The 26,383-nt window shown below is 34.7% G+C and overlaps 4 protein-coding genes and 1 pseudogene across 20 annotated transcripts; 1 reads left to right on the forward strand and 4 right to left on the reverse strand.

Annotated features, from left to right (window-relative positions):
* Nucleotides 1-45: 45 nt before the first annotated feature.
* LOC147942506 (uncharacterized) lies at nucleotides 46-6,015 on the reverse strand (annotated as a pseudogene). Its single transcript, XR_015558963.1, has one exon. The product of XR_015558963.1 is annotated as an uncharacterized LOC147942506 (transcript).
* A 2,014-nt stretch (nucleotides 6,016-8,029) lies between these two features.
* Nucleotides 8,030-9,880, reverse strand: LOC104790723 (UPF0725 protein At3g44770). Of its 6 annotated transcripts, none has more exons than XM_087452946.1 (6): nucleotides 9,468-9,880; nucleotides 9,301-9,379; nucleotides 8,959-9,172; nucleotides 8,733-8,854; nucleotides 8,573-8,650; nucleotides 8,030-8,457 (listed from the first exon to the last, which is right to left on the reverse strand). In XM_087452946.1, exons 1-6 carry the CDS (start codon nucleotides 9,626-9,628, stop codon nucleotides 8,221-8,223), a joined length of 891 nt encoding a protein of 296 aa, XP_087309072.1. In that variant the 5' UTR covers nucleotides 9,629-9,880; the 3' UTR covers nucleotides 8,030-8,220. The 6 variants fall into 6 exon arrangements, with proteins under 6 accessions (XP_087309072.1, XP_087309071.1, XP_010514803.1 ...); XM_087452945.1 differs by having other exon boundaries at nucleotides 8,733-8,857; XM_010516501.2 differs by having other exon boundaries at nucleotides 8,733-8,770; nucleotides 9,245-9,379; nucleotides 9,468-9,847.
* Nucleotides 9,881-11,197: 1,317 nt separating this feature from the next.
* On the reverse strand, nucleotides 11,198-17,339 carry LOC104698846 (uncharacterized). Its single transcript, XM_010414234.1, has 6 exons — nucleotides 17,313-17,339; nucleotides 12,539-12,736; nucleotides 12,332-12,404; nucleotides 11,994-12,232; nucleotides 11,588-11,732; nucleotides 11,198-11,241 (listed from the first exon to the last, which is right to left on the reverse strand). The coding sequence occupies exons 1-6, from the start codon at nucleotides 17,337-17,339 to the stop codon at nucleotides 11,198-11,200; spliced, it is 726 nt and encodes a 241-aa protein (XP_010412536.1).
* Nucleotides 17,340-19,757: 2,418 nt separating this feature from the next.
* Nucleotides 19,758-22,226, reverse strand: LOC104790724 (splicing factor U2af small subunit A). 11 transcript variants are annotated; one of them, XM_087452957.1, is made up of 5 exons: nucleotides 21,935-22,226; nucleotides 21,587-21,673; nucleotides 21,413-21,473; nucleotides 20,741-21,306; nucleotides 19,758-20,636 (listed from the first exon to the last, which is right to left on the reverse strand). In XM_087452957.1, the coding sequence occupies exons 1-4, from the start codon at nucleotides 21,941-21,943 to the stop codon at nucleotides 20,759-20,761; spliced, it is 705 nt and encodes a 234-aa protein (XP_087309083.1). In that variant the 5' UTR covers nucleotides 21,944-22,226; the 3' UTR covers nucleotides 19,758-20,636; nucleotides 20,741-20,758. The 11 variants fall into 11 exon arrangements, with proteins under 11 accessions (XP_087309083.1, XP_087309077.1, XP_087309084.1 ...); XM_087452951.1 differs by having other exon boundaries at nucleotides 21,917-22,220; XM_087452958.1 differs by having other exon boundaries at nucleotides 19,758-19,942; nucleotides 21,935-22,200.
* A 987-nt stretch (nucleotides 22,227-23,213) lies between these two features.
* LOC104790725 (MATH domain and coiled-coil domain-containing protein At3g44800) lies at nucleotides 23,214-24,508 on the forward strand. The gene is made up of 4 exons (XM_019246702.1): nucleotides 23,214-23,314; nucleotides 23,429-23,589; nucleotides 23,704-23,960; nucleotides 24,035-24,508. Exons 1-4 carry the CDS (start codon nucleotides 23,214-23,216, stop codon nucleotides 24,506-24,508), a joined length of 993 nt encoding a protein of 330 aa, XP_019102247.1.
* Nucleotides 24,509-26,383: the final 1,875 nt, after the last annotated feature.

Raw genomic sequence — 26,383 nt, forward strand, 5'->3', positions numbered from 1 at the left:
CAAGGAATCACACACAAGGTTCTAGGGCGGCTGTGAGTTCTCTTGTAAGAAAACTAGGTTTTTATTTCATAAGCAAAAACGTGTGTTACAAAAGCTGCAGGGGAGCCTTATTAATATGCTCTTCAGCTGTGACCTTCGAGGGTCTTTATTACAGAAAAGGAAAGTGCTAAACTTGCAAATTACAAGTCTTATTGAGGACTAAAAAGAAAGAACTTAAACTAATGGAAATTCCTGCAAATAAAACATAAAAGGAGACTTGTTAATAAAATTAAACTCAAATGCTTACCTTAATTCCATTAGCACGTGACACATTTTGAGGTTCTCCTAGGTGTGTGTAAGCCCCAGCTCGTACGAAGACGTTTTGGTAATGGTGAACAAAGTTGATTCCCTCGTTCCTTGCAAAACTTGCAAAAAGGATGTAGGTTGAGTCTTGAGATGCAAGTAAGCGTCTCCTTGATTCTCTTCGATGATTCCGGTTTCTTCATGATCAATCTCCACTTCTTGAGTCTTTGAAACACTTGACTCGCTTTCTGGTCCGAATGGGGTTTCCCGGGTGATCTCCTTGGTGAGTAGCTTTCCTTTGAGAGCTTCATGCTCTATGAGAGTGATTAAGCTCTCTATTGACTTGTTAAACTCCTCTCTTATGCTCCTCGTCCCTGACCTCGTTCGTGGTGTGTTTCTTATAGTAGGTATGTTGACATCCTCTTCAGTCTCGGATAAGCTTAGGTCGATGGCCTCATCATTCCCTCCCTCTTGAGAAAGTTCTGACCCCAGAACGGGATTATCTGCAGTGAACGGAGATAAATCAGCAACATTAAAGGTAGGAGAGATAGTTAACTCACCTGGAAGCTCCAGCTTATAGGCGTTGTCATTGATTTTCTCTAGAACCCGAAATGGTCCATCTCCCCTCGGGGAGAGCTTGGATTTTGTTTCTTTTGGGAATCTTTCTTTTCTCATGTGTAACCAGACCCAATCTCCAGGTTCAAATGTAATTTCCTTGCGGTTCTTGTCAGCATGTTGTTTATTCTTTTCATTTTTATTCTCGAGGTTTTCTTTGACCCTTTGGTGAAGTTTATTGATGAACTCGGCCCTCGTCTCTCCTTCTATACTAGAATAAACAGCTTGTGGCAACGGTGAAAGATTCATTGGTGTCTCGGGGTTGAAACCGTAAACGACCTCAAAAGGAGAAAATTTAGTAGAAGAATGCTTAGCATGATTATAAGCAAATTCAATGTATGGTAAACAAGATAACCAGTTTCGGAGATTCTTACCCACCGTAGCTCTCAAGAGGGTGGAGATAGTACGGTTAACTACCTCTGTTTGACCATCGGTCTGTGGGTGACAAGTGGTGGAGAAGAGTAGCTTAGTCCCTAGCTTCCTCCACAAGGTCTTCCATAAATGACTCAAGAACTTTGTATCTCGATCTGATACAATCGTCCTAGGAACTCCATGAAGACGTACAACTTCCTTAAAGAAAAGATTGGCTGTCTGAGTCGCATCATTCGTCTTATTGCATGGAATGAAATGAGCCATCTTTGAGAACCGGTCCACTACGACGAATATAGAGTCTTTATGATTGATCTTGGGCAACCCTAGAACAAAATCCATAGAAATATCTACCCATGGTAGGTTAGGAATAGGCAAATGCATATATAGACCGTGGGGATGTGACCTGGATTTCGCTTTCAAACAAGTGATGCACTTTGCACATAACCTTTCTACGTCTCTCTTCAAATGTGGCCAATAGAAGTGATCCATAAGTACACCCAAAGTTTTGTCTCTTCCAAAATGTCCCATAAGTCCGCCTCCATGCGCTTCTCTTATTAGCAATTCTCTCATCGATCCTTGGGGAATGCAAAGTCTCTTATCCTTGAATAGACACCCATCATGTTGATAGTACGCTCCATATGCGGCTTTGCTTGTCTCCTTATAAGCTTCATGGAAGTCTGGATCAGCCTGATATGTTTCTTTTATGTGCTCAAATCCCATCACCTTAGCGTCCATCACACTGATCAAAGTGTGCCTCCTTGACAAGGCATTAGCCACAATGTTTTCTTTTCCCTTCTTGTACTTAATAATATATGGGAAAGTCTCAACGAACTCAAGCCATTTTGCATGTCTTCTTTTGAGCGTAGTCTGGCCTCTTAGGTGCTTAAGCGTCTCATGATCTGTATGAATAACAAACTCTTTTGACAATAAATAATGTTGCCAAGTCTCTAGAGATCTTACCAATGCATAGAGTTCTTTGTCATAGGTGGGATATTTAAGTGTAGCTCCATTAAGTTTCTCACTGAATAGGCCACCGGCTTTCCTCCTTGAGTTAAAACTGCACCTACACCTGTACCAGAGGCGTCACATTCAATTTCAAATGTTTTCTCAAAGTTTGGGAGTACCAAAACGGGTGCATGGATCAAGCTGTCTTTGAGCTTGTTGAATGCATCTTCTTGTGCTTGTTCCCATCTAAACGCCACGTCTTTCTTAATCACCGAAGTAAATGGTGCAGCGATGGTGCTGAAATCTTTCACAAAATTTCGATAGAAGCTAGCGAGGCCATGGAAACTCTGAACATGCCCGATTGTCGTTGGCGTCGGCCAGTCTTGAATTGCTTTGATCTTCTCTTCATCAACCTTTAATCCCTGAGAACTTACAACAAATCCTAAAAACACAACTTGATCAGTGCAAAAAGAACATTTCTTAAGATTAGCATATAAGTGCTCTCTCCGTAGGGTCTCCAAAACCTGTGTCAGGTGCTTAAGATGATCATCCAGACAAGTGCTATAAATTAGTATATCGTCAAAATATACTACTACGAACTTACAGATATAAGGCCGTAGAACTTGGTTCATAAGCCTCATGAAGGTGCTAGGTGCGTTTGTGAGCCCAAATGGCATGACTAGCCACTCGTATAGGCCTTGCTTAGTCTTAAACGCGGTCTTCCATTCGTCCCTTTCCTTCATTCTTACTTGATGGTATCCACTTCTTAGATCTATTTTTGAGAAAATTGTCGCTCCGCTAAGCTCATCTAGCATATCATCAAGTCTAGGGATAGGATGTCTATATTTGATGGTGATATTGTTGATTGCTCGACAGTCTACGCACATCCTCCATGTTCCATCTTTCTTAGGCACTAGAAGCACTGGTACCGCACAAGGACTCAAACTCTCTCGGATGTAGCCCTTTGACATTAAGTCTTGCACTTGCTTCTCTAACTCCTTAGCTTCCTCGGGATTGACTCTATATGCAGCTCGGTTCGGTAAAGGTACTCCAGGAACTAAATCAATCTGATGTTCTATTCCCCGCACAGGTGGTAGATCGGCTGGTATCTCTTCGGGAAACACGTCGGCGAACTTCTCCATTAGATCCTTAATTTCGGCTGGAAAATGAGGTTGTTCTAGACTTGAAACTAAACTTTCCTTGAAGATCATTAGTAGCACCGCTTCTTTTGACTCTAAAGATTTAGCAACAATAGTTGGAGTTATGTAAAGGTTAGTCTTACTTACCTTGGTCCCTTTGGACATTGTTTTGTTCATCTCATGTACTTCTTGTGGAGTGAGGGGTGCTAAATTGTGCTTCTTGTTGTTGTGTATGAAGCTGTAGTAGTTTGTACGACCGTTGTGTAACGTCTCTTTGTCAAACTGCCATGGCCGCCCAAGGAGAAGATGTCAGGCTTGCATAGGCACCACATCACAAACTACTTGGTCCGCATACTTTCCAATGCTAAACGGTATGGTGACTTGCTCAGAAATCTTGAGCTCCGTCTCATCATTTAACCACTTGAGACGATATGGTCGAGGGTGCTTTGTCCTTGGTAAACCTAATTTCTCAACCAAATACTTACTGGCCATATTAGTGCACGAACCACCATCTATTATTAAACTACATACCTTGGAGTCAATCGTGCAACGAGAGTGGAAGATGTTTTCCCTCTGCATTGTCTCCGGCTCAAAGAGGACGCTGGGTGCTCTTCTTATCACTAACAACTCTCTGGTGTCTGGATAGTCCACGATGTCCTCCTCGGATTCTACTCGCTCTTCCTCACCTTCATCTTGAGACTCGTATTCGCCATTGGATTTTATGATCATTACTCGTTGGTTTGGGCATTCTCTCGCGTAATGTCCTTTTCCCTGACATTTAAAATAAGTAATATCACGAGCTCGTTGATTAGAAGACTTACCTTGATCAGGTTTGGTGCCTTTAGATGTTTCTGGTGGAGTCTTTTTGAACCTTTGGTCCACTTCGATAGACTTTCCTTTGTCTAAAGATTTTTGTAGTTGCGGTGTCCATGAAGGCTTGTTACGAATTGTGGACGTAGTCTTTCTCTTGATGTGCTGCTCGGCCTGAACCGCTAAATGTAGTAACTCATCTAGGTCATGGTAGGTTTGTCTCTCCACCTTCCTAGCAATCCGGTCACTAAGCCCATCGATGAACTGCGCCATTAAGTTCTCTTCGGATTCTTCAACCTCCAGTCGGTTCTTAAGAGATTCAAACTCCTCAAAGTATTCTTCCACGAACCTGCCACCTTGGGTGAGCCTACAAAACTTCTTCTGCAAGTCTCGGTGATAGTACACTGGTACATATCTTCTCCGTAGCTGAAACCTCATGTCTTCCCATGTGTTGAGTGGTACATGTCTATGTCGTTTTCTTTCGGAAACATCCCTATCCCACCAAGCTAGTGCATTGTCAGTGAGTTGGGCAGCAGCTAGAGACACCTTCCTCTGGTCTGAATACTTATAGTACTCAAAAACATACTCCATACGTCTCTCCCAGTCAAGATATGCATCTGGATTCATCTTTCCAGCAAAGGTTGGGGCAGTGAGCTTTACATCTTTGCCTCCCTCTTTCGTGTATCTTTCATCATGACCTCTATCACGATGGTGTTGTCTCCTCTGTTTCTGACGCTGGGTTTGATCTGGTGGATCTTCCTCTGAATCATACAAGTCGACGTCTTCATGATTTTCCCGTCGTAGGATTGTTCCGCGGACAGGTGCTACAGGTGCGGGCTGAGGTTGTTCGATCCTTGCCATTCGTTCTCCTAAAGTTTGGAGCTGAGCTTGAATGTTAACTAATAGCTTAGCCATGTTGAACTCTCCTTGCTCTCCCATGGTCGTATTCTCTCCTGTCTCTTGCACAAACAAAAATTTGCTAGCAAACAAACGTAATTTAAATATAATTAACCAATATCCTTTTTTTTTTTTTTTAATAGAACTGAAAAAAGTATTGAATGATTTATTTGTAATGAGGAACGTGTTGAGATAGCCAAGGCAGAGAAGTAGTCCTTGACCAAAAGCTCGAACCGAACCTGCAACTAAAGACACAACAAACAAGTGCACGTAACAAAGGAAACGAAACTAATGGCTGAAACGAAACAGAAGCAAGTTCAACTCAGTAGTGCAGTAAACAAGTGAAAGGAATTAACCAAAGAAAAATGAGCTGACACAATGCAAACAAAGACGACACGTCAATTACGGAGCGAACGAAGCACAACCTCGTCAACAATGAATAATATATATATATTTTTTTTGTAAATAAAACAAGACCGACAAATCAGCAATGTAACTCAACGATGAACAACAAAAGTAATTTTTTTTTTTTTTAAATTGAAACAAAAACAAGCAGGAACAGAGTAAAGCATAAACAATGATGAACAATACTTTTTTTTTTTTTTAAGGCTGAAGCAACGATGAACAAGGATGCAGTATGAATAGAAATGAGAAGGATAAATACACCTGATTTGGAGCTTTTAGCTCTGATACCAGATGATATAGGATCAAGATTTGCAGATCCTACAAGGATGGACTGATGGAGAATCACCAACTGGCCGTACGGCACTCTTTGGGGATTCCGACGAGATGGTCAATGAACAAAGATAACAATGGATCGTTAGATGCCACACAACTGATGGATTGAAGCTGTGATAAGTCTGGATGCTCGAGAACACAAGGAATCACACACAAGGTTCTAGGGCGGCTGTGAGTTCTCTTGTAAGAAAACTAGGTTTTTATTTCATAAGCAAAAACGTGTGTTACAAAAGCTGCAGGGGAGCCTTATTAATATGCTCTTCAGCTGTGACCTTCGAGGGTCTTTATTACAGAAAAGGAAAGTGCTAAACTTGCAAATTACAAGTCTTATTGAGGACTAAAAAGAAAGAACTTAAACTAATGGAAATTCCTGCAAATAAAACATAAAAGGAGACTTGTTAATAAAATTAAACTCAAATGCTTACCTTAATTCCATTAGCACGTGACACATTTTGAGGTTCTCCTAGGTGTGTGTAAGCCCCAGCTCGTACGAAGACGTTTTGGTAATGGTGAACAAAGTTGATTCCCTCGTTCCTTGCAAAACTTGCAAAAAGGATGTAGGTTGAGTCTTGAGATGCAAGTAAGCGTCTCCTTGATTCTCTTCGATGATTCCGGTTTCTTCATGATCAATCTCCACTTCTTGAGTCTTTGAAACACTTGACTCGCTTTCTGGTCCGAATGGGGTTTCCCGGGTGATCTCCTTGGTGAGTAGCTTTCCTTTGAGAGCTTCATGCTCTATGAGAGTGATTAAGCTCTCTATTGACTTGTTAAACTCCTCTCTTATGCTCCTCGTCCCTGACCTCGTTCGTGGTGTGTTCCTCATAGTAGGTATGTTGACATCCTCTTCGGTCTCAGATAAGCTTAGGTCGATGGCCTCATCATTTAGGTGCTTCCAGAATTATGTTTGGCAACCAGGAGGTGTTTCTACTAAGCCCAATGTGAAGAAATGGTACAGTCCATGTTGTTTCTCATCAGCAAGTTGGACCAAAGAGTCAAAGAGAGAAAAGATCAAGGAAACCCTTTATGGGTCAGTTCAAGAGCTTATGCCCAAAGAGAGCATGGGAGATACTATTGGGGATGATACCTATCAAGTCCAACCCACTTTGAGCCTAATTCAAGTCCAAGAAAGCCCAAAATAATCACTTTATTTTGTGGTCAAAGAGGGATGACGAAAATGGAGTTCAACTCACCTTGGGAAGGACACCTTGGGAAGACAAACTTCAAAGAGTTGAATCTTCATTCAACTATCTATCTTTATTGTGTTTTAGTTTCAAGAATAATACTTGGCTTTGTGACCAAGTTTTCTATCTCTATATAAACTCATGTAATCTCATTTGAGAATAATCACCAATTTTTCTTTTCATTTTAATAGTCTATCTTTTTGTTCTTTGTCTAGAACATTTCTCTGTTTCTTGGTGTGTAATATCCAAGCAACAGCCTCCTTTTGCTGGACTAGTGTGTCATATCTAGCAGTGATTGGAGTTGGGAATATCAGCAGCCTTCCGCAACTGCTGTGCGACCCCTCAATCCATCAAATCTCCCTTGTTGCATCTTGCACCTTGGCGAGTTTCTATCCTTTTTAGTCCGGCTGAGTGATCCTCGAATTTTGGGCGTATCATGTTATTAGTTATTGCTGTGAATTTGGCACAAAGTCTGGTTTTGCTTTTCGAATCCAAAGTTTGTTTCAAAAATACATTGAAACGATACTGATTATAGACATTGATCGCATGAAAGCAAATGCAAATACTGATTTGTCAAATTCATTAATGTCAAATATATCTCCATAAGCAGAAAAGTGGCAAGTCGGTACGGTATACCTAAGAAATTAAGCCAATCTTTATCACATAATGTCATGCCCCTGAACCTGTGAAGCATAACAACGTACGGTTACAAACTGAAGAAGAGCATAAACCTTACGCAGAGCATAAACCTTAAGCAGAGCAAACACATAAAAAAAAACAGAGTATGTTGTAGATGCCTTTACCTCGTAGAATCGGATCTCAAAACATGACATACTTGTCAAAATCTTCAAAATATGATAAATAAAAGCAGAGTATGTTGTAGATGATCATGTTAAAACACATGCATGGAGTCCTTAAAATGAACATAGATGGCAATCCATAATTACTTAAGTCCTATAATAAACTAAACGTCATTTAAAAACGTGTAGTTGTATATAAAGAGCTATTAACAAAGTGTTATAGAAAAGAAGAAGAACACGATATAACAAATTTGGTCATCAAGAAGTGCTCCTAAAACAATAAACTTAAAGACAATTAAATACATAATATAATGTCAACGAGTGTACAGACACACACCTTCATAAGATTAGCTGAGGTGAAAAACAAAGTACATCCATTTCTAATGGCATAAGCATAACTAAGTTAACAGATATATTTTCGCTGGTAGTAAATTAAGCGGTTCAAGTAGAGCTTGGCTGATCGTTCACCCACCTATTAATTTCGAGAACCATATGCCCGGAAATCCCATCCATGGTTCTCCTTACAACGGATTTGTAGAGGCGACTCTTGGCGCTGAAGTTTATGTGAAAGATGGCATTACTCGACTTGAGCTTAAGACGTGGCTCTGTATGAGTTTCACAAGTTTCCACAACAATCTTCTTGATCTCCACAGGCAAACAAGACTCAAATCCTCCGTCCTGCAAAAAAAATAAAGAAAAAAAAGCTTACTAAAGTTGAAAAAAGTTGCGGAAGATTATAAAAGACTAAAACGCAAACATGCTATAAAATTTCCCACTACTTTCAAGTATGTACCTCATTATCTCTCCAAAAACAGAAAAGCGCAAATTCAGTATATAGAAGTAGCCAATCATACATCCAATGCTCCTGAACCTGTCAAAACACAAGAGAATCTCTTGAAACAATTTCGGTTTCATTCAAACACATATATAGAAGAAGAAACATGTAAAACCACCTCGTAGAACCTCAGCTTATCATCATCATCATCAGCTCCTGCTTCAGAGACAAAGTTGGGCATACAACCTTTGTAAAACTTATCAACTGCATGGTTATCCAGCAAAGAGATATGTTCTTCCGCTACTAGAGTGTTACGAAGAAACATTTAAAAACTGGTTTGTATATATCCCAAAGCATACCATACTTTTTGTGAATAGAGAGAATTACTAAAATAGAGAGTTTACCAGGTGTGTCGGGTTTGATTCTGCAAAATACAGTAGAGACTCTCAAGTCTTCTCCGTACTTAGAGAAAAATCTGGTGGCCAAGGTCTGAAAAGTGTGATCAGGTGAATCATCATCATCAGCAAGATCCTTCACCTCGACGGTTATATGGTAAGACATAGCGTAAGGAAGTTGGATATTATATTTGGGAATGCGCACATACTGCAACTTCCTCCCCTACAACAAAAACAAAAAAATGAATCAGAAACCACAGTTGCCAGGTTGTTATGAATGAATCTACTACCAAACCTGTTCAAAGTTAAAGCAGTGAACACCCAAACGGCCATAAAGAGAGACTTCGCTACCTGGTTTACGATCATCACCAAGAAAGACTGGTGAGAGTCCATATGCTGGGATACGAACATTGCCATCAATATCGAAACCCTGCCAGCCCAATTTCGTAAACACACAACCCAAATCCCAAAATCAAAAAAGCAGAGAGAGAGAGAGAGACATATGAAAGAAAGAGTACCATAGATTCGTCGACTTGGCGACAGTATTCTTCGTCCGGTTCTTCCTCTTCCTCAGATGTCCATCCGTCGACTTTTTCTTCTTCTTCTTCTTTCTTTTTGGAGAAATACACGTCAAAGCCTTCTTCGTGTTTGATGAAATGCACTCCACAGTCTTCATCATCTTCTTCTTCTTCTTCTACTACTACTACTTCTTCTTCTTCTTCTTCTTCGTCCTGTTTCTTTTTGGATAAATTCAATTCGTCGATTTGTTTACCCAATCCACGCAGAATCAAGTGGCACTCCTCATCTGGTAACTTTCCACTATCCAACAGCTGCCTTAGAACATCCGCCATCTCCGACAGAGATCGATTTTTTTAGGGGTTCCAAACTTCTTTTTTTTTTTTTTTTTTTTGTTTTTTCTTCTTTTGTAATTAAATTATTACAGAATTGATTTTTTTTTTTTTAATTTTATTTTGTGCCTACATATTTATTTTGACAATACATTATTCCCCTTGTATTAATTGATAAGTTAATTTTTTTGGATTTTTTTCGTAAATTTAATACAGTTTTATGTAAATATTAGACTAGGATTGTTCATATCTATATTAATATTTTTAAATTACATTTGATAATCTACCCTTTTAATTTATTTACTTAATTACATAAAAGGTTTCACTTTTCTTTAATTTATATTTACATTATTTTTAATTTTTATCTAATATATTTATTTAATAAAATTTGTGGCTTTTTTTTCATATGATGTGATTTAATATTTTAAAATAGACATATATTATTTAATCGATGAATAAAAAAGTATGTATACAATATTCTACATCTCTTGGAACAAATAGGATAATAGTTCAAAATCATACTATAAAAAAAAAACTAAAATGATCCCGAATAGGAATGAGTAGAAAGCATAATTTATCAGACATTCTAATATATAAATTTTATTTGGTTTATTCCGATTCTTTAGTTTAAAAAATTAAGCATTTAAAAATTTTAAATATCATTAATTCGGTGCTAGACAGATAAAACATAGTTACATTATTTTATCAACACAATCAATAATAGAGTAATAGAGTTAATTAAGTTAATATTATATTAAAAAATAAATTGTTATAAGATATATCTCGAATTAAATTATAAAATTTACAATCAAAATACAATTATATAATCTTGAACACTAAAAAACAAAATTAATAAACAGATAAAACTTAACATTTAGATTTGTTAGTCACAAATAACTTTGGGTCGGGATATATATTTCTCACACAAACTTCAAATAATAGAAATGCCATTAATGCCAAAAGAAAGAAAAAAATAAAGATGACAAGAAAATCCATAAAAAGTAAAACCAAAAGCATAATATTTATAAAGAAAACTAGGGGGGGGGGGGGGGGGATATTGGCAAATGATTTTGACAGAATTTAATAGAAATTTTGAATTTACTGTTATTCAATGTGAGATTTTATAAACTCTTGTAAATTCATTTGTTATTGGTTTAAGCATTTTTAATCATTTTCCTAAACTACATTAAACTCTAGTGTTATTCATCTTGTTTATTTCTTCATTCTATAATAGAACATTATCATTATATTTATAAAGAAAACTAAAACATAATCCCACGATAATTAAATCCACGTAGTAGTAGAAATTACAAGATAACAAGAAGACCGTAACCAAACTATTGAAGTTGCAAAATATAAGTGTTTTTAAGCTAGCATCGGACACAACAAAATTAGAATAATTAGACCAGCACGCCAACACTTCTAGCTTGAAGTGCATCCTTTCCTACAAACATAAAAAAAAAACTCATTTCAGAATAATAAATTATCTCAAGCTAACAGCTCCACTACACTATAAATGGGATACAAAAGGAGTATAATCATAAACAATGAATCATATAATTATGTATTATTATTATTCAATAGATCTAACCTCCTCTCTCAATTTTTTGCTAGATGATCCATGATGATCTTCTTTTTCTTTTTCTTCTCTTCGCTTTCCTCTAGAAGTTCCGGAAAGCAAAACCTCGTTAGTAGTGGTGTGGGCGTTTGGAAATAACTCTCATCATTCTTATTGAGGCATTATTCGCTTGTTCGGAGGAGCAAAACATCTATTGAAACTTTGAAGTAACCTTTTACCCCTATTTTCTCGCCATGAGATGATCTCACCACCATATAACTTTCTCCAGTTTTTTCATCAACTCCAGCTCTTGCCACTGATACTGCATGCATGCCCATAAACCTTGAACTCTTGTACATGGGCCCTTGATATATCTCCTATAAAAACACACACAAATCCTTTAGATTAACACACACACATACACAAAAAATAAAGCTGCAAATGAAATGTTTTAATCGTTCCATAAATTAAAAACAAGAGATCATGCGCGTATGTATGTACCTCTCTTATTTGTTTGTAATCCGGAAAGAAAATGGGAAAAGGCTCCTAGTGGTTGTTTTTGCAAGTGCAAAAGTGCTTCTTCTATTGTTGGGACCTTCTTTGCAGCACCAATAAAGCCAAATTCGGAATTGCGTAACTGCTCTACACCCAACGAATGGTCGATCTACCTCCCTTTGGATTCCCATTTTGACTATGTATGTCAAGGCTTTGATGATGCTTAGCGTATAGCAAAAATGACCCTTTTTGGCAAATTTTGCTTTCTCTTGATCCACAAAATCAATAAGCTCTTGAATTGAGTATGCCGTTCCGTTTTCACGTCTTCTAATCCATCTTATAGCCCTGACCAATTCAGCTGCTACTATAGCCCAACATATGTCTGAAAAAAATATTAATTATTTTTATCAAATCCTTTTGTAATTATTAAATCTGTAAATTAATATTTATTAAAGAAAAAAGGAGAAAAATTGGACTATACCGTGGTCTTCCTGATCTAGCACGATACCATAATAAGGACTCCAGTCCACTTTCTTTGTTTCATCTGGAACTACCTAATCAACATGGAAAAAACGATATGAAATGACAAAAAAAAAAAAAACTGATTATTATAATAAGATTTGATCACCAATTAGAAGTTGCAAGCTATTAACTAAATTCTAAGTAGTTAGTACATATAATTGCGTACCCTGTGTTTTCTCAAGCGAGCATAGGTTATATCAATACTTTCCTCAGTTGGTGTATCTTTCTGTATTGTATTTGTCACTCGGAAAAGCTCAAATTTAGCTTCAGGTTGTACCTCCAGAATATTGATCAATAGTGATAGTGGAATGATCTTGCGAATCTTTTTTATTTCTGAAAACAGTTCATCAGACTCGTAGATAACCTCTTTAGATTTTACGATAATCAAACTGTTAATTATACATTATATAGTATAAACAAAGCAAAAGAATAGTCTTTTTGACACAGATTAATTAATTTTACTTAATCCCTGAAGCAAAGTTGCTTAATGATAATATATACTTACTGGAAGAGGTAGGTATTCTTCGGCCTTTGTAATTTTCTCCATAATGTCAGGAAAATTGCCAAAAACCCTATCCAGACAAAAAAAAAAAAAGTGTGATTTTTTGAGGCGATGTTACATGGAAGACAACTCATTTTGAATTCTTACGTAGAAAATTATATATATAGTAGTAAACAAAATTAAAGTCGTAACAATGAAAGTAACGTAATATCATTAATTTGTTAGAGTGCAGACTATATATAATATAGGTTTCCCTAGGAATGTTAATTCTATAATCCCAAGCCCAAGGTTGACAGGCAAAATATGTTGTTATTTATAGTTCGGAGCCGGTTAGGGTTATTAATTAACTGTTATGTCTAGAAAACTATCGTATTAGATGACATTGTATATCCACTTGTACAGATACAGTATACTGTATAGAGTTTGTTGATAGATCATGTAGATTCAGGTAGTACATAGTATAAATACACTTGTACATACTCTTTTCTCTAAGTTAATGAGTAATATACAGTCGTTTATTTAGTTTGCTCTCTATTCTTGTTATGGTATCAGAAGAAATGAAGAATCATTTGATAAACATAGCGGATTATAGAACCTGTAATACAATTTCAACGACAAATAATAGCAACGGAACGGTGAAAAAAATTAATATCATCGTACGATATACATACATGTACCATATAAATTATAATCTAAATTAGATATTAGTAACTAACATATTATAGATAAACAATAAAATATGTTTAAAAATGATAACTTAAAATAGAAAGACTAAACAACGCAATCTCTTTTGTCGACAGACCAAAAAAAGAATCCAATTAAAAAAAAAAATAAAAAAAAAAAATCTTTTTTTATGTCTACCCAACGCTCATATTATTTTTGTTCTTTTTGTTTTCAAAAACCTCAAATCATAAATAAAATAAATATTATATTGATTTTTGCAGATTTATCAATTGAATCACAAAATAAAATAGATTTTATAATAGAGTTGATAGACTTTACAAAACAAAATAAACTTTATAAATGGATAATTATATTGATCTTTAAATATTATTAAATATGATATATGAATATGTGAGATAATCGGAGACATAATAGATAATTAGATATGGATCATTTCAACTTCTATGATTTTATTGTGTGGTAAATATTGTAAGAAAGTATGAAAATAATGACTTATAAGATGTTAATATAAAATTGACAATGGAGATAATTTTTTTAAAGCATTTTTTAAAAAACAATATAAGATGTACATATCATACAAACTCTAAAACTAAGCTTTTACAATGATATTTGATTTGATTTTTTTTACCCATACAACAACAATAACAAAAATAACACAAAATAAAAAAAAACAATAAAAAAAGAGATTTGAGAATAGTGGAAGAAGATGAGAGAGAGAATAAAAGAGTGACAGACTAAGAAAATAAGATAATGAGTATTTATAGGAAGAGAAGTGATGAAAAATTATATTTAGAAAAATGTGAGTTACAATTTGATAAATAATGCTCTCTGCTAAAATTAGAATAATGAGTATTTTGTTAAACTCTTTCCTATTCGGGATCATTTTAGTTTTTTTTTTATAGTATGATTTTGAACTATTATCCTATTTGTTCCAAGAGATGTAAAATATTGTATACATACTTTTTTATTTATCGATTGAATAATATATGTCTATTTAAAAAATTTAAATCACATTATATGAAAAAAAGCCACAAATTTTATTAAATAAATATACTAGATAAGAATTAAAAATAATGTAAATATAAATTAAAGAAAAGTGAAACCTTTTATGTAATTAAGCAAATAAACTAAAAAGGTAGATTATCAAATGTAATTTAAAAATATTAATATAGATATGAACAATCCTAGTCTAATATTTACATAAAACTGAATTAAATTTACAAAAAAAGATTCCAAAAAATTAACTTGTCAATTAATACATGGGGAATAATGTATTTTCAAAATAAATATGTAGGCACAAAATAAAATAAAAAATCAATTCTGTAATAATTTAATTACAAAAGAAGAAAAATAAAAAAAGAAGAAGTTTGGATTGGAATCCCTAAAAAATCGATTGAAGCTTTAGGGATCTCTCTGTCGGAGATGGCGGATGTTCTAAGGCAGCTGTTGGATAGTGGAAAGTTATCAGACGAGAAGTGCCATTTGATTTTGCGTGGATTGGGTAATGAAGTCGACGAATTGAATTTATCCAAAAAGAAACAGGACGAAGAAGAAGAAGAAGAAGAAGAAGAAGAAGAAGTAGTAGTAGTAGCAGAAGAAGAAGAAGATGATGATGGTTACATTTCAAATAATAAATATACCATAGGTTTTGTCTGTGTTTGTTTTTTTTTTTTGTAAAACACAAATTGTATTGCAATTAATACATCACGGGACTTACATTTTCAAGAAATAATATGCAATAAATTGTGTTAATGATTACTATTAAAGAAAAATTAAATATTATATTTTAATATCTTGAAATTATTTTAGAATAAATTGATTTAATATTTTGGGACAAAAACTGTGAAACAAATATTATATTTTTTTATCAACAAATAATTATTAATATTATAATATTTTTATAGCTTGAAATTAGTAAAGAACTTAATAACTATCACGTTATATTTTAACAAAATTATGATATTAATATTTAAATCTTTAATTATCAGAAATTTATTTTGTCTAAATTTATAATATTAATATTTAATTCTTTCTTATTTGCAAAATTATAATGTTATGGTAATCTTATATAAAGTATTGAAAAATTATACCTATGAAAAATTATAATGTTATGTTAATTATATAAAATATTGATAAATGATATCTATATATAATTATTAAAAGGATATTGCATAAATGTCAATATATTTTTTAGTATAGAAATCTCATTTATATTTAGTGAATATGAAAATAATTTATGTACTTTTGAGAAAAATAAATTAAAAGAATTTAATAATTCAAAAGTGAAGACATGTGTCGAAAATATACGCTGCCAAATGTGATCGTGTTATGCAAAGTTAGGAGAAAACCTTCTCATATTATATAAGATGAATCGGCGAGTTTGTTTTGGTGTCGGTTTTATTAAGCATAACGTTTTAGGCTTTATTAATTAGGTTTAGGATTTTGGTTCAATATTTGTGTTTCCAATAACGTTTAGGATTTTGGTTCAATATTTTATATTTTTTTGGTTATGTATGATCTGGAATCATAAAAGATGGTGTGATGATAATGATGAGTTATATATTTTGTGATAACGATGAGTTATATTTTGGTTTTGTTTAGTTTTCTCAAAAAACTTTGATGAGTTTAATGATTTAACTATTACAACTCAATATCAATCCATGACAAACTTAGTGTACATGGATATACTTTGATTTTTTTTTTCTTTTCACCACAGCTTATGAATCATGGGGTCGAACTCCACATACATTCGACACGGATTATCCGCATCCTCTCCTTGCCCGTTTGAAGTAAAACTAGCCTACCACTTGCTGGACAGGGCTAGGAAATGTGTAGTGCACAAACTTAATCAGGGTGCACTCAGGTTTCAGGGCCGGCTCACTGGACTCAGGTTTGTAATTAATTACATCCTTTTTGCACAATAGCTAATTTGACAAGAAGATACTAGTGAAGAAAAGAATCTAATACACTGATGGCTAAGCAGAGGCCAATATTTGCTCTTCCATTAGCACTCGTGTTTGGTGATTTTCCATCTTACCATAATTAAGTCTTGTTCGACATACAAATGTAACCGAGGTATCTTGAAATCGAGCATTAGCTACAGAGATGAGACTGAAATAGTAATGATATACATGACCGAGCTTTTTACCTATTTTATTTTCTGAAATGATGAGATTCATACGAGAACATACATAGCTTCTATTCAGTATAATTTATATACGTACAAAGTCAAAAAAAAAAAAAGGTTCTCCAACAACATGGAGAACTGTAAAATCTATAGTTTCAATGTACAATTTTTGGAACAAACTCTGAATTCCGAAAGCAAAAGAAAACTAGTAGTACTAGCAGTAATTACAAGTAAAAAAATCATCACCGAAAGATTCAACTTAAGAAAACCTAAAACCCAAATTTGAACCTTCATCTCCAAGCAATTTAATAAATCTTGAGATTATTCGTAGCGTTTGTTACAACACCTAATAGAAAGAAAAAACCCACAAAAGACTATAAACCTAACAATCTAAAGGTATTAACCATATATATATTGGAATCTTCATCTCCAAGCAATCTAATCTTGAGATTCTTTTACGTTTCTGAACTTGGCGAATCGAAAAACCAAGAGAAGAAGACTCGGAGGAAAAAACTGATAGCAATAAAATCCCCCTTACGAATGCGAACAGGTTCATGAGGTATAAGGCCAGAGTCAAGAAACCATATATCACGGCTAACTCTTTGTCGTTTATAATCCAGGGATTACTTCCAGCTTGATACATAGCTGCACCATCAGAGCTAAAATCCCCATCGCCACACGAAAATTTGCTTTCGAGAACTCGAAGTTTCCGAAATCGATGAACTTAGATTCTCTCCATGGACCATGTCATCCTCAAAAGAAAAACCAGCGTTGCAATAACGAGAGCATTTTGAACAAAAAAAAATATAAATTGTAACGAGAACGTTGAAGATGATCGAGAATTTGTTGAAAGCTGCGTCCAAAGCTATCCATCTGCGAGTCAATCCCACTTGCTTCATCTCGTACGTTGTTCAACAGATGAGAAATCTTGAACAAAATATTCATTTTGGAGATAGAACAATTTTTTGACAAACCCTTATCCAAAAATCTGGCCAAGTTTTGTGGTTTTATCTTTACTTTTTTTTTACCTTTGGTGTCGGTTAGTTTAAACTGTAAGGGCAATGTTAAATGTTTTCTAGGCCCATTTTTTTTTAACATCTGTTTGACCTGGATAAATATCAAAATTAAAATTTAATATCCCAACCGAGTTCTACATATGAACTGCAATATACTACTACCAATATAAGGTTTCCCTTTCCCATTTGTTAATGTTTCAAAAAGAAAATTAAGGCTTGATTTATACTCTTTTTTCACCACAGCCGCCGAATCTCACTTCTCAGTTCTCATAAGTAGAGCTAACATTAGGCTTAAATTATAGTCAAGACTCTCGAGACCACCGGGCCGGGCTGGATCAAGTTTGTGCGGTCTCTAATTATATCCTTTGGGGCAGTTAATTTAATTATTTGACAAATCAGTACTAGTTTTCTTTTTCTTCAAGTGATCTCTTATAACTAGTAAAATATATATAGGGGAAATTGGAAATAGAGGATTTTAAACAAAAAGTTGGTCCATGTTATGAATTATAGTTTCAACAAGTTTTAGAATCAGACGCATCTCTAAGAGAAGTTCAAAATCTACAGAGACACACAATATTATACTTTATATGAATCCAAATGAACACAAGAGAAGAGAGACGAAGCTTTGAGTGTGTTGAAACACAATCTCCACAATCATAGTTTCAGAATCGTCCAACAACGTGTACTCCACACGCGCTAGAGCATCTTCGGAATCTCAAGAGTTCAATGAAGATGATAGACACAATCTCGACACTCTCCATGCTTGACAACAAACACCAAGGCACATATGAGAAACTAATTCCCTCTTTCTTCTTAGTGGAACCATCAACCTCCTGAAAATACCACAAAATAAACAAAAAGTATAAGATGAGTGGTAATAAAATAATTTTGTATATGAATGAAATTAATTAAGTAAACACACAAGACCAAGAAACCAGTACTAAGATGAGGGTTTTAATTAAGATTCGGGCAGCTCCCCAGAAAGCTGGGCAACATTTCCAAATTCGTAGCAAAGATTTTAGCATGCAACTGGGACATGATATGAAACTGATGTACGGGTTTTTTTGATCATTTGATGGATAACCTGAAAGATAACAAAAGACGTGCATAGGGGACTATATATGTATTTGTATTCAAACACTTCAAAGTTGTTTTGTCAACAAAATAAGAACCAAATTCTAAAGTCTAAAAAATGAAAAGTAATCTTACCTTTTTAGGTAACAGATTGAAAATTTATTAAATTCAAAGTCAAATCTTTTGTTATTTTAGTTAGTTTTAAACTTTGGGGCGTTATTTATTTCTTTGAATAAGTTATTTTGGGGCGTTATTTATTTTTGTTAAAAAGTTACAATTTATTACAGCTCAGACTCAAATTATAAATTTTGAAATAAATGAACAGACTCATTAACGGTAGCTAGTATCAGTTAGGTTTAAAATGAAAGTGGTTCACATGTAGCTCAGCTGGTTAGAGCAAATGTCTGTAAGAGAACCTCTCATATCCATAATCAGTGTCTCTCAAAGAAGTTCAAGTACTACACAGAGACACATACTAATTAATGTTGGAGGATGCATTGTCAATGTTGACCTTTATCATTTCCATCATGTTGGATTTTGAACATAGCAATTTTTGAATTCATATATATTTTTGAATGGTGTTATTTGCGTTTCATTAGTCAGTTTTACAACATCTTCCCTCTTCTCTACATAGTTGCTCGGTGGTTCATGGTCACATCCCTTCACTCTCTCTCTTTCCTCCTCCCATAGATGGACCTAGTCTTTTTTTCTTGGTAGGAAGATGGACTAGTTTCTTGACAAGTTCCACATAACAGAGATCATCTCCTAATGGGGTTGTTCACCTAAAATCTATCATTAAGAAATTAATGTGCAACATGACATCCACGAATTGGCAGTAAACTATTCACTACTATATTTAGTAATTATCTTGTTTGTTAGTTAATGGGTAAAATGAAGAGACTGGTTTATGGATTCACAATCCATTGTTAAACAGAACCAAACAAATCGAGTTGAAATCACCTTAACCAAACCGTAAGATCCATTTAGACAAATCACACTAAACTTCCAAATCCAAAAGTATAAAATAATATCCATACAAAGCCAAGAAGAACTAAGTCTGAAAATTCAAAACACAAACGGAAAATAAATCTTCAAGCCACCATGAATCCAAGAGTCCTAGAATCTGCAAATCTTTTCAAACACAAATCTTCAAGCCACCATTAGAACCTGTAAAACAAATTCCGCAGATAGTTAACAAACCTTTTCGCACCTATCATTCCTACAAGGCCAAACCTGAACCTGCAAAAATCTTCACAAATCGTAAGCACACAAAAGCAAAGCCAGAGAAATGGGACAAAAAATAAGAGTTGGAGATAAGATGACCAGAACCGGTACAGAGAGATATGGTTGTATTCGCTTAATTCCCAACTTGCACTTGTCATATTGCCCTGACTGTAACAAACAAAATTCTATATGCACCCAAACAACGCAAACACACACACAATGATACAAGACTATGACTATGAGTAACAAACAAGGTTTCAAATTCATACCCAAACTAAGCATGAACACAATGATTATTAGTGAAGTATGACGAACCCACAAAAACAAAGGGGAAAAACGGACTAGCTCAGAAAACTTCTTTCTTTGTAAATACAGAAATGAGCGTATCAGAAACTTGCAGCACTAAGATAGTTGATTTGATGAAAACAAACAGGAAAACTGAGAATGGTTTCGCAAGAGCGAAACATAAATTTAGGGTGGTTCACATCATTGCAGGGCAAACAAAGAAGCATATGCAAGGACTACTACGACTACCAACATGCATGACTTGCACAGAAAAAGTTGTCAGCACTAAACCAATCAATTGAAACTAAGCAAACTATATAATTTTAATCACAGTTTCTGACCCTGCACAAACCTGCACAGCGGAAAATGGGCTGTGAGCTACATTTTTGTTGAATACCTAACTGAATCTACCTCTAAGGATTGACGAGACATATGGGAAAGAAAATTTGAACTGACCAGATATAATTGGTGGTATCAATAGCCTTCCTGTTGAAAGGACGGCTCCTGATGATAATCGTCCTTCTTCATGTACCCATCGCTGCAATTATCATTTGCCCTGTTATTTGCAATTTCCTGCTCTCCTTTCTCCCTGTTCCATTGCTCAATCCTGGCTCGTCTTTCCTCACTCCCTTCCCTAACAGGACTCCTCTGTCTCCTTCCACCAGGACTTCTACTTCTGCTCCTACTCCTCCGTCCTCTTCTATGGCGAGGACTCTTGCTCCTGTATCTTCTGCTCCTGCTACGGCTTTCACTATCATCATCAACCTCATGCCTTCTACTGTGGCTATGCCTTTCATGAGAGCGATCTTCATGACTACGATGCCTGTAAGGACTCCTACTTCTGCTGTGGCTATGCCTGTTTTTGTATCTTCCATATAACTGCCTCCTCCATCCACTGCTAATGCTTTTCAGGTGCATAAAGTTGCAGTATCCACCACGTTTGCAAGTCTCTTCCTCGTACTGTCGACAAGTAGCTTCACGGAAGTCGGTGACAGGGGAGAAGTCAACAATGATCGGACGACCTGCGTTTCCAAATATTTCAGTAAAGTAAGACTAACGTACAAGCCTGAAAAAATCAAGTAAACTTCTGAAACACAAGATAGATAAAAGAATGAAGTGGTAAACAACCTGCATAGAATCTTCCTTGAAGATTGCGAAGCGCTTTTCCTGCTTGTTCCTCTTCTCGAAACTGCACATACACATTACCAACGTACACAAGAAGATTGATATACAATTATCATTCACGTCAAGGAAAGAAACAAATGAGAGAATGCTTTGGTAGTATCTCAAACACAAACTTACCAAGTGGTCAGAGATATTGTCACAGATGTTCAGACTCTCAATCTCACCATATTTGTTCAGCTCCTCAAACAGATCCTCGTAAAATTCCTGCAAAATCACAATAACATACTGAATCAAAAGCAGATAACGTGAATCAAATTTACTCATCCAAAATCATTCACCAGAATTGCAAGTGAATACAACAAGATCGCTAACAAAAACTCAAAGCATACTTCAAGAATATATTCAAAATCCCCTAATAACCTTAAATTGCATCAATTAATCCCAAAATTCAATCTCCTGGAGAAAAGAAAAAAAGAGTGATCATATCGGGGCGCTGATACATCTTACGCGGTTCGATGGGGTTACCATAGACATCAACACCAGGAGTGATCATATCGGGGCGCTGATACATGTTCGAAAGGAGAAGCGTAGGGCTGATGCTAGGCTTGGTGTGGAGACGCGAGCATCGATCACCGTGACGGCAAGCGCCGATTTTGAAGTAGAAAGGACAATTCACTCGATCCTTCTCCGTTCCGAATATAGAAGCTAAGTGCTCCGCCATCTTTCAAATAACTTTACTTTGTGAAGAACACGAAACCCTTCTTCTTCTAGTTCTTCTTCTTATTAGGGTTGATGTTCCTCGAACAGATTTGAGTTCTTATTACCTTTTTACCCCTACCTTTTTATTAACTATTTCTAAACCAACTCCAAAAATTATGTCAAAATGGGCCAAATGGTTTGTTGGGCCGAAGGCCCATAATCCATAAGTGAAAAAGCCCAGGCGACAGACCACAGACACAAGTGCCTGTTGTAACCCTAAACGGAAAAAGGGCTATTTCATACCCGTACACACCCCGAATTCCTTCCTTTACAATAAAGGAGTGCTAATTTAGACATGTACCCTTAGACATTTGAAATTTCATACCTATACTCACAAAATTGAGCCAATTTCACAGTCCACGTTAACGGATTTAAGTCAACCGTTTGCATTTCATTTAATTTGGAATAAGAATGTTTTGAGGTTTATAAGGATAAAATTGTAGGTTAATACTGAGTATTATTGTAGGATCAACTGGTTACGTCCTACCCTTAAATAGTCTGCGATCGCGGGTTCGACCCACAGGATTGTGGATTTCCCATATTTTTTTCGATTTCGATGCCACAATAAATAGGTTTATAAACATAAACTTGTATCATAATATCGAGTAATGTTGTGGGATGAAATGGTTAAGTCCTACTCTAAAAAAATGTGAGTTTGATGGTTTGACCCATAGGAGTGTGAGGATTTTTAACATTTTTTTTGTAAATAAAATGAACCAAAACGACGCCGTTTTGCAATTGCGATGCCAAGTCAATAAACACGTGGATTCTGAGTCATCATCTCTAACGGTTGACTTAAATCCGTTAACGTGAACTTAGCAATTAGCTCAATTTGGTGAGTACAAGTATAAAATTTGTAATGTATTGGAGTACATGTTTAAATTAGCACTTGTTGTTTGTAAAGGAAGGAATTCACACTTTTCGGGTGTGTACGAGTATGAAATGGTTCTTTTCCCAACTCTAAACTCACTCAAGACCAGGGTTCCGTTGGTCGTCTTTCAAGCTTTGGTACTTTGGTTGTGAGACTCTTGTGAGGGGTTTTTCAATGGGGAGTGAAAAGTTCACTTGGGTGATTAAGAATTTATCATCTTTGCAATCTAATAAGGGCATTTACTCTGATGAATTTGTGATTGGTGGTTGCAAATGGTAAGAAGAAGACAACTTTGTTAATATCTTAAGTTTTTTTTTTTTTTTTCCTTCTAGCTAGTATAGGTTTATGAGAACATCCTCGATCGTTTTCTATGGTATTTTTGGTTGCAGGTGTCTTATGACCTTTCCTCAGGGAATTCTCACTCATAATTATTTGTCTCTGTATCTAAAGGTAGCTGGTTTTGAAACTTTGCCTCGTGGATGGAAAAGACACGCAAGATTTAGCCTAACTGTTGTTAATCAAATTTCTGATAAACTCTCCCAACGACGAGGTGAGTTTCTATAAGGCTTTGGACAAGAAGAAAAGTTCGTTTTTTTTTTCTTTTGTGAATTTCTATTTACGTTTTTTTGTTTTTGTTTTTGTTTTGATCTTTTGAGTTCTACAGAAACAGAACGATGCTTTGATCAAAAGTTCCCCGTCCGTGGTATTTTAGATGTTATTTCTCTTACCGAACTTGTGAACGACGAAGTCAAGATTGTTGTGGAAATAGAAGTTCTTCAAGTTATTGGGAAATTAGATGTTTCTCAAGAGTTAAACCAACCTCTGAAAAGGATAAGGCTAAATGGTGATGGTGGTGGTGCGGTGTCTAGTCATTCTTCATCATCAGTAGATGTCAATGGTTTTCAAGTTCTTCCTTCACAGGTAACTTGTTCAAAAAGAATTCACAATCTTTTTTGAAGCATTCTGTTTATGGATATGTATACATACAACTGCAGGCGGAATCTGTGAAACGTATATTCGAAAAACACCCAGACATGGCACTAGAGTTCCGAGCAAAGAACCAAGATCTGAGGACATCATGCATAAACGTCCTCCTCAGCCTAATCAAGACGTTGTGCCAGTCACTGCAAGACCTTTCCATTGATGACCTTGGCCAAGCAGAGCAAGCACTCACGTACCTGATACATTCGGGGTTTAAGGTGGACTGGCTGGAGCGTAAACTGGAGGAAGTAAAGGTAAAAAAGATTGAAGAGCAGTTTGGCAAGACTCGGATGCAACAATTAGAGGAAGAGCTCAAGGTCTCTAGGCAGAAGTGCTCAGACATGGAATCTCTCCTCGAGAAAGAGAAAGAGGAACTGAAGGTTTCCAAGCAGATGTGCTCAGACATAGAAGCTCTGCTTGAGAAAGAGAAGACAAAGGTGTTGGCTGCCGCCAGAGCTCCTCCTCTAACGTTGGATGATGTTGTCTGATGACTTAGGTTCTGCCAGGTGTTATAAGTCTAGGTTTCAAAATTGACATGAGACTAGAGAAACTTATGTCTATTGGAAACTACTATATTTTGTATAAAGAGCTAATCTCTTGGTTAAGAGGATTTCGCTAGGCTAGGACTAGGATTTTGTTAGTTATCCTCTTTCTGGACTCTGTAAACGGATTGTCACCGGCAAAGGTTAAGAAGCTCCTATGTAAGTGTACTTTTTTTCAATGTTCAATTTATAATTTTAGGGGGTGTTATTGAACACTACTATATTTTAAAGGAACAATGCTATTTGTAATAAAAAAAATTATTTATTAATATAGTTTATGACAATGATCATTGCTAATATTGTTATTTTTATTACTAATCTTGTCAGTTTTTTCTTATATTTTTGTTTTTGATTTCATAATTTAATATATGTTATTTGAAATAATTTTTATAATTTTTAAATAATTTCAATGGTAATTTCTTTTTTTGGTTATTATTATTTACATCATTATATGATACATAAGCTTTTAGTTTAAAAATTTTAGTTTTTGAATATATTTTTAATCTATACTATTAAAACAGGAGTACTCATGGACCAAACTTTTGGATCATAACTTTCTCAACTTTGTTTTGGTAATTTTTAAATAAAATTGTTAGTAATCAATAATTATTAATACATTAGTATATCATGACATTAAAATTTTCTAACCATTTAAATTAAGTTGGATCTCGCGCAGGTCATTTATTACCCGATTAGTTGATCCAATTTTCTCTTCAAATATTTTTATTATGTATTAAATCAACTATAATATTACCTAAATATGAATCGGTTAGAAGATTTAATTAAGGAAAACATATACATCAGAATCAAATCTAAACTTACTAATTCTTTATAAATATTTTAGGAAAAAACGAAAAAACAAGCAAAGAAAATTACAGTTAATATATGTGCATATTTTTTTTTCTCACAGTTCTAGCAAAAATAAATAAATTTTGTTTAATTTTGAAAAACAATTTAAAATAAACTTAAAAGGTACTTTAAAATAGTAAAATATTCATGATAGCCTTAATAATATAAATTTAAATAATATATAAAATATGTGAAATTAATAAAAATCAATTCAAATTTATTTTAATGGATATATAAAATATATCTAAAATCAACTTATTTGTAAATACTCTCTAAAACACAAGATATGCAAGAAATATCTTTAAAAAGATCTTATGTAACTATAATATTTTGTAATCATAAACAAAAATAATATATATTTATGAAAATAAACTATTTCATGGATTACATTTGTTGTATAAGAAAAATTATAAAAAAATCATTTAAAAAAAGAAGCAAAAAAAAATCAATTTATATTTTTATTTCTAAATAGTAATTACCCTAAAATAAGTATTTAAAACTCTAAAATTCAATAACTACAATTGGTTGACTATATTGTATTATTATATATTTATGCAAAATTGAATATTAATAAGTAGCTTCTTAATTTATTTACTATGAACAAATCTTATATTGCAGAAGGAAATAAATTAAATGTAAAAAAATGTGAGAAAAACACAAAATTTAGTTATGTTCTTACCCAAATTTTTTATATAATAAAAATTGTCTAATAGTTAATTATTTAAAAGATAACAGTTATGGGACATAAAAATTTTTACGGGTAGGGACGAGATGAAACATGATGGAACAGGACAAGACAGGATGGGATGAGATGTCTTTACCATTCTAAAATAGTTACGTGTAGGTTATATACGTGCAATAGTCCAAACTAAAGCCAAATTAAAATCTGATATTTGAATTTAACATTTTTAAGAATACCGCTATCGCTTAAAAATTACAAAACGATCATTGTATATTTGTTACCGTGCATAT

Source organism: Camelina sativa, chromosome 6 (assembly GCF_030686135.1).
Source record: "Camelina sativa cultivar CO46 ecotype springtype chromosome 6, ASM3068613v1".
NCBI classification, from domain to species: Eukaryota; Viridiplantae; Streptophyta; class Magnoliopsida; order Brassicales; family Brassicaceae; genus Camelina; species Camelina sativa.

What these genes read in the sequence shown, in the direction of transcription:
- LOC104790723 (XM_010516499.2), bottom strand. Translation starts at nt 9,800, where the DNA reads ATGGCGGATGTTCTAAGGCAGCTGTTGGATAGTGGAAAGTTACCAGAT. An exon ending in ACTGCTTTAACTTTGAACAG is followed by an intron (nt 9,173 to 9,244) that starts GTTTGGTAGTAG and finishes TTTTTGTTGTAG; the next exon opens with GGGAGGAAGTTGCAGTATGT. An exon ending in GTTTTTGGAGAGATAATGAG is followed by an intron (nt 8,458 to 8,572) that starts GTACATACTTGA and finishes TTTTTTTTGCAG; the next exon opens with GACGGAGGATTTGAGTCTTG.
- LOC104698846 (XM_010414234.1), bottom strand. Translation starts at nt 17,339, where the DNA reads ATGGTGCAGCTATGTATCAAGCTGGAA. An exon ending in AGCTATGTATCAAGCTGGAA is followed by an intron (nt 12,737 to 17,312) that starts GTAATCCCTGGA and finishes AAATCTAAAGAG; the next exon opens with GTTATCTACGAGTCTGATGA. An exon ending in CTCGCTTGAGAAAACACAGG is followed by an intron (nt 12,405 to 12,538) that starts GTACGCAATTAT and finishes CATGTTGATTAG; the next exon opens with GTAGTTCCAGATGAAACAAA.
- LOC104790724 (XM_087452950.1), bottom strand. Translation starts at nt 21,733, where the DNA reads ATGAGTAAATTTGATTCACGTTATCTGCTTTTGATTCAGTATGTTATT. An exon ending in ACAATATCTCTGACCACTTG is followed by an intron (nt 21,474 to 21,586) that starts GTAAGTTTGTGT and finishes GTGTATGTGCAG; the next exon opens with TTTCGAGAAGAGGAACAAGC. An exon ending in TCAAGGAAGATTCTATGCAG is followed by an intron (nt 21,307 to 21,412) that starts GTTGTTTACCAC and finishes TTGGAAACGCAG; the next exon opens with GTCGTCCGATCATTGTTGAC.
- LOC104790725 (XM_019246702.1), top strand. Translation starts at nt 23,214, where the DNA reads ATGGGGAGTGAAAAGTTCACTTGGGTGATTAAGAATTTATCATCTTTG. An exon ending in GTGATTGGTGGTTGCAAATG is followed by an intron (nt 23,315 to 23,428) that starts GTAAGAAGAAGA and finishes TTTTGGTTGCAG; the next exon opens with GTGTCTTATGACCTTTCCTC. An exon ending in TTCAAGTTCTTCCTTCACAG is followed by an intron (nt 23,961 to 24,034) that starts GTAACTTGTTCA and finishes ATACAACTGCAG; the next exon opens with GCGGAATCTGTGAAACGTAT.